Source organism: Gossypium raimondii, chromosome 13, assembly GCF_025698545.1.
Source record: "Gossypium raimondii isolate GPD5lz chromosome 13, ASM2569854v1, whole genome shotgun sequence".
Classification (NCBI taxonomy): Eukaryota; Viridiplantae; Streptophyta; class Magnoliopsida; order Malvales; family Malvaceae; genus Gossypium; species Gossypium raimondii.
This window is the reverse complement of record NC_068577.1, coordinates 53,994,423-54,010,148: the sequence shown is the minus strand read 5'-3', so window position 1 is coordinate 54,010,148 and position 15,726 is coordinate 53,994,423. Positions and strand designations below refer to the sequence as shown.

General features: G+C 34.5%; 1 protein-coding gene across 2 annotated transcripts; it reads right to left on the bottom strand.

The window, feature by feature from the left end:
• Positions 1-183: 183 nt before the first annotated feature.
• On the bottom strand, positions 184-3,926 carry LOC105782309 (hypothetical protein). Of its 2 annotated transcripts, XM_012606976.2 has the most exons (6): positions 3,678-3,926; positions 2,574-3,496; positions 1,802-1,859; positions 1,628-1,711; positions 1,412-1,553; positions 184-757 (listed from the first exon to the last, which is right to left on the bottom strand). In XM_012606976.2, the coding sequence occupies exons 2-6, from the start codon at positions 3,058-3,060 to the stop codon at positions 383-385; spliced, it is 1,146 nt and encodes a 381-aa protein (XP_012462430.1). In that variant the 5' UTR covers positions 3,061-3,496; positions 3,678-3,926; the 3' UTR covers positions 184-382. The 2 variants fall into 2 exon arrangements, with proteins under 2 accessions (XP_012462430.1, XP_052482332.1); XM_052626372.1 differs by lacking the exon at positions 3,678-3,926 and having other exon boundaries at positions 2,574-3,651.
• Positions 3,927-15,726: the final 11,800 nt, after the last annotated feature.

Below are 15,726 nucleotides of genomic sequence, written 5' to 3'. Positions count from 1 at the left end.
TTTACTCAATCGAACAGAAAAGTTGTTTTTACCTATCTATTAACCGAAGGATCTAAGAATCTAATTTTTAGCATATGAAAATGATCTCTAATTACTAAACTCTTCAACTATACAAAAAAAAATTGTATATCAAACTATGAACCTCCAAGACAGACAGGCTTCCATCAATAGCACATTCACCAGTTGAATTTTAATTCAGTTGAATTTTAATTTACTTTTTCAGAAATCTACAAACTAGCAAATTCATGATGCACAAGTATTCATGAAAGTTTTTATACACAAAACCACTTTCATTACCACCCAAAAGCGTAGTGAATTAATCAATGTGGGTGAACGGATGATTAAACCTGAAGCACCATCTGCCATCTGCCATCTGCCAACATCATTCGCAGGAGAAACTCAATTCATCGATAGCTATGGATAATTCTGATTCGATCACACTAACACTATTGTCGGGTTTTTTTTCTTCAGCCCTCTCTTTGATCTCAACTTCTTTTCCTTCTGCTGCTGTTATACACTCCTGGAATCTGAAACAGCCCGTGAGATGGTCGTTTGTTATTCCTGCTACTTGCATGAACGAGTAGATGACCGTCGGCCCCACACTTCGAAAACCCCTTCTTACCAGATCTTTGCTTATGACATCTGCTTTTGGGGTTTTAACAGGAACCTGGCGAGGATATCTGAATTTGCTTATTATAGGCTTGTGGTTCACAAAACTCCAAATATATTCATCAAATGACCCAAACTCATCTATAACCTGCCATCACCAAAATCTGCAAAAAGTTAGTTGCAACGATAATCATAGCCATTATGGAGAGTGCAATTATGGTACTTATTGCTGTAACAGTGGCTAGTGGTTCTGGATGGAAAGTAAATTAATCACATGAATGACTTGGCATTTACCAACTATTAAGCAAGCTGGCATCTAATTGATACGAATAATTAAGTTTCCTCATGCTCAAAATAAAATGATTATATATGAAAAATTATCTATTTTTGTCTTATGGTTTGTCCCATATGATAAAAGACTGCTTGGAGGGTTTAGGACCACTTTTCAGCTACTTTTCACCTAACCTCCTCAAATAAGTGATCAATAAACAATTTTATATTTGGCTAATCACTTGCTAAAACAAGAGAATGATGCAAACTGGTCCCAAATATTGGACGTAACAATCAACCCAATGAGCTCTATATCGGGAGTTAGTAAAGAAGATGGCAGAAATATGCTATATATTGCAAGATAAGCAACAAATTATAACTTCACTGTGTAAACTTCAGTAGAGCAACATATTCCATCTAGCTTACAGACCGTTGTTAGTTTATGCTGCTTAGAAGTGATTTAGTGAGCAGCCAAGCACTACTTTTCATGCCAAGCAAGGTAAAAATAGTGAAAAGAAGAATGTGAATCTACCTTAGATATTTGGCGTGCATTCTCAATAATAGCTCGGAGCTTTAATTCTGATAACAAAGAACTTGACACGCTACCAGGTGCTATTAACTTCTTCTCATTCAATTTTGATACAGCGGCAGGATCAAAATCCATGAAAACTTCCCTGCATAAAGATACACATCCGCAATGAATATGCTTATTCAATAAAGTAAGATGGAATTTCTGTCTGAACAATACCTAAACATTTGCCTTTTGCTTAAGATAGCAGGCCATGTAAGTTCAGATAATGCACCCGAAAGTACAAGCAGCTCAAACAATTTCCTGCATGTGGATAATAATATCAATCAAACTATTTATCAAATGAAATTCTTTTTATCAATAACCAGACAGAGCACTATTACAATCACGTACTTGTCATCATGTACAGGAACTCCCCACTCTTCATCATGGAAAGTGGCATAACTTGGATCTGAACCCAACAAACAAAAATAAGTCAGCCAAAAACATGAAATAAGAAAAACCAGAGCATAAAGGGAACCACAGTGGAATGCCTGCATTAAATGAAATAAAACTCCCTCAAAAATTAGGGATCACTTGAGGATGTATCCCTAACAGATTGCAATAGTCTGATAGACAGTTCTTCACTTTGAATACAATGCCTGAATCTCTGAAAGTGTAACTAATTTGCATTCATGTAATTACTGTCATACAGTGTGCTTGGTGATAACCATGCAAAACTTGCAAGCAAATGGAATGTGCATAAGTCAGAAAGATAAATATAAGGCAACTTAACTGCTCAATTTAAAACATTAAAATCTGCAAAGCATCGAGTCACAACCTTCCTTGTGCACCATATTTATAGTTAGTGAACCTAATCCAATAAGGCAACATCAAGACTGGAGAACTTGAAAAGCATAAATTACACAAAAAATTGCTTTGTTCTTAGTGCAGAACCACAAAAATTATATCCTATTCCTAGTGCCAGCAGCCATTGCCACCCCAAGTAATTCTTCTGGTTATGACATTCAAAAGTTAAATGTAGAGGAATTTGCTCTAGCCTAATTCTCAGGAAAGCTTCTGCAGTTATTACAACAATTGAAAGCAGTCTCAAGGAAGAAATTTGACACAATTTCTAATCAATCAGGACTGAACACTGAAAAATTATAACGACACAACAACACACCTGTATTTGGTGTCACCCACGCACATCTCTTTTTCTGATGTGAACCATCAGATGGCGAATCCGAACCACTATCAGAAACAAAGCTTCTTGGCTTTGACACGTATGGCTTCCTCCTACTTCCAACACTATTTGACCGAATTAACCTACCAGTAGATGCTCGACTGTGAAATGAATCCGTGGAAGCATCCGATGAACATGAAGCATTTAGTGATAAATTAGAATGTAATAACTTCTCATGGCGACGAAGCACTGAAGGAACACTGACAGAATGTTTCTTCGGAGAAAGTGAACTAACAATAGATGATGGAAGGGATTTTTTCTCCTCTGTTGCAGTGACCTCAACTGGAGACTTTTCAACCTTCCTCAAAGGCTTTGAAGCTGGTTTTCTTGCACTCAATGAACCGGCCTTGTTCCCTGCCGGTCCCAGTACAGGCCGTGCCTCGGAATCAGGCGCATTCATTGACCTCAATCTCGGTGCACCCGACATAGATTGAGAAAAACTCACAAACACAGACACTAATTATAGAGATCTCAGCTTTTTGTAACCGCAAAGCAATCCTAAGTTCTCATTTTACCAGCTCTTTAGTTCACTCCAATCCCCACCCTCAACATTGCCTATTCAACCCTCAAAATTATAAAAACCCACTGACAAAAATCCAGTAAAACATCACATTCCTCAAAATACAAAGCTTAAACCACTTCAAAAAAAAAAACCTTTAACAGCCCTTTGAAAACTCAGAAACTAGATCTCAGCTTTTCACCAGACAACCTCAAATTTACAATTCTACCACTCCAACCTTCACTCAAATCCTCAAAAACCCACACAGCTCTCTCTCTCATTACCATCCAGAGCACACCCTACAAGAACCCTGACAACCCCCATTTTCCCTTATCCTCAAAGTCTCCAACTCAGCTCGGAAGCCCTAAAAATCAATACCCAAAGTTAAAGAAAAAACGAGATTACTTCGATAAAAAGGTTTAAATTTTGAAAGTTAAGAAAAAAAAAAAGGATCACATTGTATATCAATTCAAATTATTTAGCGTCGAAAAAACAGAGATTCCATTCTGCATTGTGGAAAACGAGAGAGAAAGCGTTTCTGTTACCTCAAAAGAAAAAGTTAGTGCAGTGTTTTTGTGAAACTGCGTCGTTTGGTTTCAGTCACTGTCTTAAGGGAAAAAACTGACAAATTTGCTGACAATTCCATACTTTCTTTCTCTTTCATTTTCCCGAGAAAATTTGATCGGAGACTTGAAAAGAAACCGAGAGAGAAAAAAAAAAAAAAAAGGGTTCGATCTTTAGGAATCGAATTTTCTCTCTATAATTTAGAGCAAGAAGTAAAGAACCAATGAGTGGAAAAGAGTGAAAAGTGAAGATTGGGCTTTTGTTCGCAGTATTTTATTGAAGAGTGACCGGTTTATTACCTGCTATTCCCGGTTACTGTTTTTTCTAATTTGAAAATGTATAAAAGTCTAGTTCTAAACTTGCCAATTTTTACTATATCCTCTGAACTTATCAGCTTTTCACAATTTAGTCCATAAATTTAGATGAAAGGAAAGAGGAGGTGTTGTTAATTCCGGCTGATTTGGAATCTCAAAAATCGGTGTATTAGCTTTGTTTGGTAGGATGTTTTCTTACCGTAAGTGTAGTTCATTTTTTGGATATGAGAAACATAATGGCGAATCTTTGGCTTCTTTTTAAGGGGAGTAAAGATATCTTATTTGGGGAAAAGGTAATTTTTGTTCAAATTTTTTCATGAGATAAACATTGAACAAGTGATCAATGGAGCGCATTGGGCTTTTAACAATTACTTGTTGGTGATCCACAAATTAGGGGAAAATGAAGATATAATGCAAACCTCGTTGGTTTTCTCATATTTTTGGATCCAGGTACATGATCTCCCTCCAGGTTTTTATTTAGAACATGTAGCAATACAATTGAGAAATTTTATTGGAAAATTTATAGAATATGATATGAAGCAAGTAAATTGAGGAATGAAAAACTATCTCTGAATCCGGGTTCAAGTGGATATTAGGCACCCTCTGAAGAGATGGAACAAAATTATGATTTCTCCACCAAAGTTCATTTATGTGAATTTTCGATATGAAAGGCTAGCGTTATTTTGTTTTATGTGCAGGTGTTTAGGCCACAATGACAATTTCTGTCTTGTTAGACTCAGTCAAGGCTTGAAAGAGGTGGAATTAGGGTGGAGTTTGGTGTTAAAAGCGCAGCCAAGGAAGGCTTTCGCCGCAAACAATGTTTGGTTGAGGGAGGACAACGATGGAGATTCTGGAGAGGCAAATTAGGGAAGGCAAGATTTGGGGTGAAATTTGGGGATGGTATTAAGAGAAAATCATGGAATAATGTCAATCCAATATTAGGCTTTAATTTGTAGGGATCATCAAATCAAGAGGATGCGAATAAGGGTGGATCTTCACATGTTCTAGGTCAAATTGAAATGGAGCATGACTTAGAAAAAAGCCCAATGGTGACAGGGAAAGGAAAAAAAGCCTCTCCCAAATAATTTGGTTTCTAATGTTTTTGTTTTGATGGATTTATTAGGAACTATTGCTAAGCGATCTGATGCTTGCAACCAATTGATATTGGCAGCTGCCAAGGGGCTAACCAACCAAGAGAAATGAAAATTTTAAGTTGGAATGTTTGGGGTTTGGCGGGTTATTCGAAGGCTTTAGCATATGTTGAAGTTTTATCATCCCCAACTTGTCTTCTTTATGGAGACTAAATTAAATGACAACCAAATGAAAAGTGTACTTAAAAGATGTGGTTTTCAAAATGGAATTGAAGTCCAAGCAGATGAGGCACAGGGTGGACTATGTTTAGCATGGAATGAGAATTATTTGATTAATGTTCAAAGCTATTCGACAAACCATATCAATGTAGAGATTCAGAAAGAGGGGGAAGTTTTGAAGTGGATGTTTATGGGATTTTATAGGGCCCCAAATGTTCGAAATATATCAATAACTTCGAATTTGTTGCGACGATTTGGAGAAAATCATGATTTGCCATGGTTAGTTTGTAGCAATTTCAATGAGATTTTATATTCTTTTGAAAAACCTGGGGGGAATGCTGAAAGAAGATAGATGTATGGAGGAATTATGTAAGGTGTTAGAGGAATATCAGCTTATGGATATTAACTATTCAGGGGCATGGTTCATTTGAGAGAAGAGGAATTTATCGAAAATAAATATCAGAGGAGTGACAAATGTTGAATGGATGTCTATGTTCACTGATTATTCTATTCGACATTTACCCCATTTTTTTTCAAATCATTGTCCTATTTTTATTCAAACAGATAAGACAAACATAAGATGAAGGAAAAAAATATTCAGATTTAAAAATTAGTGGTTAGTGGAAGAATCTTGTGAAGAGGAAATAAGGCGAATATGGAATAATGGTATAAGAGGGGTGTTGGAGAAATTGGAGATGTTGAAGATTGGTTTGCAAGAATGGGTTGTGCAAATTAAAAAGAAGAGAGTGGAACTGACGCAAAACCTTACTAAAAGGTTGGATTATTTAAACAAGCTTGTAACACCCCTAACCCGAATCTATCGCTGGAACAGGGTTACGGAACATTACCAAAGTTTACAGATCATATATCAGACATATCATATCATTTATCATTCATATCAGAAATTAATCAAAATCAAACATATTGTCCCTTATGCGACCCCTCGAGGCCCAAAACATACATTAGAAACAAGTCGAGACTAAACTGGGTACTCGAAAAATTTCTCAAAAAACATCAATTTTTTTTAAAATTGCAGGGGACACATGCCCGTGTGGTCAGGCCGTGTGGCTCACACGGTCAAGAGACACGCCCGTGTCACAGGCCGTGTGAGCTTTCAAAATAGGGACACATGGTCGTGTCCCAGCCCATGTCTAAACTTGGGTGCTCACTGACTCAGGTCACACAGCCAAGCCACATGCCTGTGTATAGGCCGTGTGAGCATACTGACTTGCATTAAATAGGTGCAGAGGTCACACGGCCAAACCACACGCCCGTGTGCTAGGCTGTTTGAATATTTTAAGCATTCTGACTTGTAATTTTCAAATTACACAGTCGTGTGTCACACACGGCTGAGAGACACGCCCGTAACTCTGCCTGTGTGGACAAAAATAGGTCATTTCCAAGCCATATTTCTCACCCAATTTGTTTTCCACCTACATTAACACATTAACACATCAACAAACCATAACAAAGCATTCAATTCAAGCCAAACCAAGTCTTATGCATGGCAAATCATCATATATGACCAAATATCCATGCTTATCAAATTGATCAATTACATATATAAACATATTTGTACCAAATATACCAAATCAAACCATGCCTCAATATTCCTATTAGTTAACCATCATTCAGTCATACCAAAACACACATCAAGCATGATAAGGCCATATACATATATATCAAAATGTATCAAACATAAGCCATACCAATGGCTAATCACAAGAAAACATTTACATGCCACCATTGGCTAAATTTTGTCTATACATGCCATTATAACCAAAATTGATTTACTATTTATACCAAAATGGGCTGATGGATAGTGTGAGATATCTCCGCCAAGCTTCCAACCCAACGAGCTTCCGAATTACTATAAAACAGAGAAAATAAACAGAGTAAATTTTAAAGCTTAGTAATTTCGCATAACGTGGAATTTAACTTACCATTATTAAGCATTCAAAACATATTCCAACAACTTGGCCAAAAGCCTAAGCACATATCCTCAACATGTTAGCGAAGTAATCACATATAATAATCCATAATCATGGATGAATAAGTTCACCAAACAAGTTCCATGCATGTATCACTCTTCTCATAATTTTCATATATCATGTACTATCATTTCCATGTAATTTCATGTATATACATGTAACAACCTATTTTCAGTGAAACCGAAATAGTGGTTTTGGGACCACAAATTCAAGTTCGAAAAAAAATTATTTTCATATTATTTTATGGTCTACCGTATGATAGGAATATCGTATAAAAATTTTGTTAATAAAATTTTACTGATTACATGATTAATTGATAAATGATCAAATTGCATAAAATGCAAAAGTTGAATTCTAGTAGCTAAAGGGATCAAATAGCTATGGAATTCAAAATTAGATGTCCTTATATGGCAAATAGACCATTAAGAGGAGTTAGTAGATAAGTATGATTATTCATCCTTGGAAAATTAAATAAAGAAGAGGACTAAATTGGAAAGCAAATAAATAAAAGATTATAAATGAAATAAATATCTAATATCATCATTTTATATCATTTTTCCCAAATAAACTACATGGAAACCCTAGCCATTAAAACCTAAGCTCAAGCCAACTTATTTTGCTTAATTAGATCCGAATAGACCAAATACGGAGTAAGATCGTGGAAAATAAAAAAGTATCGGATTAGTAGAATTTGCATACACGAACACTTGTCGAGGTAAGTTCGTGTAACTAAATTGTATATTATATGTTTTAAATTGAATGTTATGTATTTGAAATGTATAATTATCATGTATAATTATCGATCACATATCCGACGATTATCGACAATTATTAAGTCTTGTTTGAATAAATGATATTTGATGGATACAGGGTTCCCGAATTGGTTATGGTCTTGCATATGTTGCGGACACACCACAGCTCAAAAGAGCGTCCCGATATTAGCTCTCATGAGAATCCCGATATTTGGCTCTCACGAGCTTCCCGTTATATGGTTATTGGGAACTTCCCATTAATAGCTCTTCAGAGCATCTCGATTGGTTGTGATCCTGCATGTGTTGTAGACACACCACAGCTTTTATGAGCGTCTCGATATATGGCTCTCTGGAGCTTCCCGATAATAGGTTCTTATGAGCTTCCTGTTTAATGGTTCTCAAGAGCTTCCCGATATTGGCTCGCTTGAACTTCTCGATTATGGCCTCTTATGAGCTTCCCATTTATGTTCTCGTATGAGCATTCCCAAATATGAATTGACGGATTATAGATTTGTACACTTTGTGTGTACTATCCGTGTATCCATCGATATTTTAAATGATTCAACGGGAAAAGTTCTGACATGAGATATTATGAAATTGGGACGAATTGTTATAAGTATATATATATTTACAATACAAGGATAAGATGTATACATGTTTCATGGACACTTGATGTGAAAAGTAAATGTATATGGAAATTGTATATGGATGAGCTCATACATGTTTCTTGATATTTTTATGCATTACATGACTAACATGCTTGACGAGGATATGTGTTTAGGCAATTGGCCAAATTGGTTTGAGCATGTTTATTTTCTTACCTTAAATGTAAATGATTGGTAAGTTAATTTCACGTTATACGAACTTATTAAGCTTTAAAGCTTACTCTGTTTAATTCTTCTATTTTATAGTATTTGGAAGCTCGTAAAGGTTGGAAGTTGGTCGGAGCTACATCACACTATCCTTCAGCTCAATTTGGTATATGTAACGAATTAAATTTTGGTTATAATGGCATGTATAGGTTGATTTGGGCCATTGATGGCATATATGTGTTTTGGTTGTAACTAGCCATTAGCATAGCTTGTGTTGGATATGTTTTGGTGAATATATAAAAGTCTAAATATATGTATGATTGATGTGTGCTTGAAATGAATAAGTGATGGAAATCATATAGATATATAATAATGAATGGTTAAAATGGCATAGTTAGTATAAAAATATTTTATAAGTATTAGGTTAATTCGAGAAAAATAAAGACTTGGTCATACGTATTGATATGTAATGCATGATACTTGGTATTGGCTTGATTTGGATGTATTGAATTGGCTTGTGAATGTGTTAAAGTGTGAATGTATGTGGAAGACAAATTGGGTAAGAAATAAGGCTTGGAAATGGTCTTATTTTGTCCACACGGGCAAAGACACGAGCGTGTGTCTCAGCCGTGTGTGACACACGGCCTAGCACATGGGCATGTATTTTGGCCGTGTGTCCCCCTGCATCTTTAAAATTCAAAAGAGAATGCTCAGAATTGATTACACGATCTAGTACACGGGTGTGTGGCTTGGCCGTGTGACCCAAGTTAGAGAGTTACACGGGTATGAACACGGGCTGAGACACGGTCGTATGCCCTATTTCGAATGCCCACACGGTCGAACCATTCGGGCGTGTGTCCCTTGAATCTAACCAAAATTTTGATATTTACCAAAAAGCTTTGAGTACCCGGTTTAGTCCCGACTTATTTCAAATGTATATTTTGGACCTCGATGGCTCATATAAGGGACAATATGATTGATTTCTAATATAAATGTTAAATGGTATGAAATATTTGTATTTGATCTGTAAATTTCGATAATACTCTGTAACCCTATTCCAAGGACATATATGGATTAGGGGTGTTACAATACAGGTAACAATTTGTATCGAATTCACATTTTCTTATATCAAAACATTACCCGTTGAACCATTTTAAATGTCGATGGATACGCGGGTAGTACACACTAAGTGTACAAAACTGTAATCCATCAATTCATATACAGGTATGCCCATGCGAGCATGTAATCGGGAAGCTCTTTTGAGCCATATAACGGGAAGCTCATGTGAGCCATGTAATGGGAAGCTATTGCATGCCAATTATCGGGACAGTTCGGAGAACCTTTAATCGAGAAGCTCATAAGAGCCTATTATCGAGAAGCTCCGGAGAGCCAAATAATGGGAAGCTCGTGAGAGCCAAGTATCGGGATACTCATAAGAGCTGTGGTGTGTCCGCAACACATGCAGGACCACAACCAATCTGGAACCCTTAATGACAATGTCATTTGTATCCATCGAATTTCTTAGGTTCAAACAGGACTTGGTACTTGTCAGATATTTTCAGATATGTGATCAATGTTTATACATGGAAATCATACATTTCACATACATATCAATACTCAATTCAAAGCATATAAATATTCAATTTAGTTACAGAAACTTATCTCGACAAGTGTTCGTAGGTTTGTAATATACTAATCCGATACTTTTTCTTTTCCTCTATCCAATTCCGTACCAGGCCTATCCGGACCTATACGAATGAATTTAGCTCAATTTAATACAAATCATGCTCAATTCAATCCAATACACATCTTTGGAAAATTTACTATTTTGCCTCTATACTTTTGATTAATTATGATTTCATCCCTAGTCTCGGAAAATAAAATTCAGAATTTTTCATAAAATTCATAAAATTTACTTATTTCAAGCCTAGCCAATTTTTATATGTCACAATAGCAGCCCATGTATTTCATAAAATTCAAAAATTTTCCATGAATTTTCCATATTTTCAATTTAGTCCCTAAACCATAATTTCATCAAAACTCTCTTTACAAAAGTTATTTATCTATCAACAACCTTTTATTTTCTACTATAAAACTTCAAAATTCATAAATATTCATCCATGGTAAAACTCTAACACTTTAATAGTTTTACAAATTAATCACCGAGATAGCTAGATTAAGTTATTACGATCTCGAAACATAAAAATTATTAGAAACGGGACAAGAATATATACCTAATTAATCAAAATAAACTTGCTTGAGCTCAACTCTCAAGGCTAGGGTTTCCATGTTTTGATTTTTAGGAAAGATGATGAAAATGATTATATTTTTATTATTTAATTCATTTATCATCTTTATTTTTCATCTTTCCAATTTAACCATTTTCTTTTCTTAAATTTAAAATGATGAATAATCATCCTGTAACAGCTCGCTTTCAGTGAAATCAGAACAGTGGTTTCAAGATCACAAATCCGAGCCCGTAATAAAAATTATTTTAAAATTATTTTATGATCTACCGTATGATAGGAATACCGTATAAAAATTTCGTAAAGAAATTTTTACCGATTACATGTCTAATTAGATGAAAAGGACTAAATTGCATAAAATGTAAAAGTTGAATTCTAGTAGCTATAAGTATCAAATAGCTATGGAATTCAAAATTGGAGGTCCTTATATGGTAAATAGACCATTAAGAAGAGTTAGTAGATAAGTATGATGATTCATCCATGGAAAATTAGAAAAGAAAATGATAAAATTGGAAAGATAAAAAATAAATATTATAAATAATAAAATAAAACAAAATATCATCATTTTATCATCTTTCCCCAAATTAAATACATGGAAACCCTAGCTAAGATAAGAGAACTCAAGCAAGCTTACTTGGCTTAATTGGATAAGTAATTTTGTCCCGTTTTTAGTAATATTCAATTTAGTTACACGAACTTACCTCGACAAGTGTTCGTAGGTTTATAATCTACTAATCTAATACTTTTTCTTTTCCTCTATCCAATTCCTACTAGGTCTATCCGGATCTATATGAATGAATTTAGCTCAATTTAATACAATTCATGCTCAATTCAATCCAATACACATCTGTGGGAAAATTACTATTTTGCCCCTATACTTTTGATTAACTATGATTTCGTCCCTAGGCTCGAAAAATAAAATTCATACAATTTAATACTTATTACAAGCCTAGCCGATTTTTATATGTCATAATAGCAGCCCATGTATTTCATAAAATTTAGAATTTTTCTGAATTTTCCATTTTTTTCAATTTAGCCCCTAAACCATAATTTCATCAAAATTCTCTTTACAAAAGTTGTTTATCTATCAACAACCTTTCATTTTCTACCATAAAACTTTAAAATTCATACATATTCATCCATGGCAAAACCTTAACACTTTAATAGTTTTACAAATTAATCCCCGAGATAGTTAGATTAAGCTATTATGATCTCAAAAACATAAAAATTATTAAAAACGAGACAAGAATACATACCTAATTAATCAAAATAAGCTTTATTGAGCTCAACTCTCATGACTAGGGTTTCCATGTTTTAATTTTTAGGAAAGATGATGAAAATGATGATATTTCTATTATTCAATTCATTTATCATCTTTATTTTCATCTTTCCAATTTAATCCTTTTATTTTCTTAAATTTCCAATGATGAATAATCGTCCTTATCTACTAACTCCTCTAAATGGTATATTTTCCACATAAGGACCTCAAATTTTGAATTCTATAGTTATTTGATCCCTTTAGCTACTAGAATTTAACTTTTGCACTTTATGCAATTTGGTCCTTATCATAAAATTAAACATGTAATCGGTAAAATTTCTTATCAAAATTTTCATATGATATTTCGATCATAATGCAGACCATGAAATAATATTAAAATAATTTTTCTTCTGAACTCAGATTTGTAGTCCCGAAACCACTGTTCCGATTTCACTGAAAACGAGCTATTATACAGCTAGATAGAGATGATGAGACAGTGGCAGAACTGATTGATGTTAAAATACATCTTAATATGGAGATGGAAAAATAATAGATGTATTAGGAGCAAAATGCATATGCAAATTGGTGGCGAATGAGAGATATAAATACGTCATATTTCCATAATTTTGCTTCCCAATGGAGGAGTATGAATCGCATTCATAGATTATAGAATGGGGAAGGAGAAATGGCATCATATGTTCATGAGATGAAAATGATTGCTCGTGATTATTTTGCTAACATTTTCTCTACAACAGGTAATTGCAACTTGAAGCACGTTTTGTCTGGAGTGGATAGATGTATAACAGATAGCATGAATCAAATGTTGACTATTGAATACACAGAAGAGGTGGTTTATTTGGCTTTAAAGAATATGGGTCCAACAAAAGCATTAGAGGCAGATGGTTTTCTATCCTTTTTCTTCTAGAAATTTTGGCACATTATTGGACGAGAGGTCAATTCTTTTTGTCTTGAGATTCTTAATAAAGGTTAGTCGTTGGAAGCTCTGAATGTTACGAATATTGTGTTAATTTTGAAAATTAGTCATCCTTCGAATTTAACGAATTTTTGCCTTATAAGCTTATGTATGGTTTTGTATAAAATGATTTTAAATATGGTAGCCAATCAATTTCAGAAGGTGTTGGATTATTATATTGATGAAGCGCGTAATGCATTTGTCTCAAGAAAATTGATAATGGACAATGTTCTCCTTGCTTACGAAATTTTACATACTTTTAAGTAAAGAAGGGCGGATAGGAGAGGCTTTATGGCATTGAAATTGGTTATGAGTAAGGCTTATGATCGTGTTGAATGGCTTTTTGTTAGAAGTATGATGTTATGAATGGGTTTTGCAAGTTCGTGGGTTGATTTCATTATGAATTGCATAAGTACTATCTTATACTCAGTTATTATGAATGGTGAAAAAGGAGAGATTTTTAAACCGACGAGAGGATTATGTTAGGGGGACATGTTGAGTCCCTATTTATTTTTAATTTGTTGAAGGGGCAAAGGTATGTCGAAAAGGACCTCAAATTTCTCATTTAATGTTTGTTGATGATTGTATTTTATTTAGGGAAGTCACTGAAAGGGGGGCAAATACCATCAAAAAGATACTTGAAGAATATGGAAATTGTTCTGGGTAGTGTGTTAATTATGAAAAATCTACTATTTTTTACAGTACAAATACTTCAGATCATGATAGAAATTCTGTTTCGTGGATACTTAATGTTCGAGTTTCAAAAATTCCAAAGAAAAATCTCAAATTGTCCAATATGATGGGAAGGGGGAAACGGTGGGCTTTTCAGATATTAAAAGATCATATGAAGTCAAATTTTTATAGTTGGAGCACCAAATTTCTATCATAAGGGGGAAAAGAGGTATTTATAAAAGTAGTTTTATAGGTAATTCCGACCTATTCAATGGCATGTTTCCTACTGCCAAGATCTATTTGTGGGGAACTAGAAAGTATTATAGGGAATTTTCTATGAAAAAAAGGACATGGGAAGCTTGGAATATACTGGTGTGAGTGGAGTCGTTTATGTGAATTAAAAGAGAATGAAGGTTTGGGTTTCCAGAGTTTGACAAAATTTAATTTAGCTTTGCTTGCAAAACAAGGGTGGCGATTAATTAATTGTCCAAATTCCTTGTTCACACGTAATTTGAAAGCAAAATATTATCCGACTATTTATTTCTTAAATGCAGGGCTAGAGAATATACCTTCCTATACCTAGAAAAATCTGTGGGATGCAAAAGGACTTCTCAAAGATGGTATGTGCTGGAGAGTAGCGATGGGGGCCCAAATTTCGGTGGCAAAGGATGCGTGAGTGCCGGGATTTGAAAATTACAAAATACAAAGTGATGTTAATAATATTGCCATCAATTTTGTGGCGGACCTAATTGACTTTAACTCGAGGCGATAGAAGGTGGAAACAATAAGGAATACCTTTTGTGAAAATGATGTGAACAAAATCCTCCAAATTTCTTAGCAATGGAAAAAGACTTTGAGTCTACCTCAAAAAGTGAAACTGATGTAGCGGTTATTAATCGCTATTACAGTCACTATGCCTACACTAATTTATACAAGAGAACTAAGCTCTTAAAAGGCTAATCTAATGTCAGCAGTAGGAAGACTCACTCTTTTACCCTCATCCATTCTAAGACTACACTCTTTCTGACTTATACTATATATGCAATGCATGTTATATATATAATCATGGTTGTTTGAACTAGAGTAGACAATTGAATTAGGAACCGATCAGAAGATTAATTTGAAAAGTGACTTTGAACCAAATAAATCGAAAATCGATTGAACCAAGTTTTTTTTATTTAAATTTTTTATTTTTTATTAATTTTTTGATTGGATCAGTGAACCGGTGACTTGAAAAGAGTCATTAGAATCGACATGACACTGAAGAGAGCATCAAGAGTGGAAGAGTCAAGGTCGAAACATCACCCTCTAGACATTGACCATGATAGCCACCAAGGCAAAACCTAGTGCGATGGCACCAATGACCATCGAAACTCGAGTCTAGCGGAGGATCAAAGAAACATCAACATCTAACCATGAACGATTGAAGCTTCACAAAGTAAGAGAGGTACATGAAGAAAACAAAGAGAGAAAAAAAAAATGAGTCATTCAAGGCAGAGCTTCATTGACCATCAAGGACGACAATTGAAAAAGATTAAAACAACACGTGGAACTACATGACATTGGCTTTCGCTGGCAATCGATGGCAAATCATAAGACGAAATTAATGTGGCAAGAATAAAAAAATATATTTTTACTGTAAAATTATCAAGTGTCACCATATTATTAATCGTTAATATTAAGCTAACATATTTTAATAATG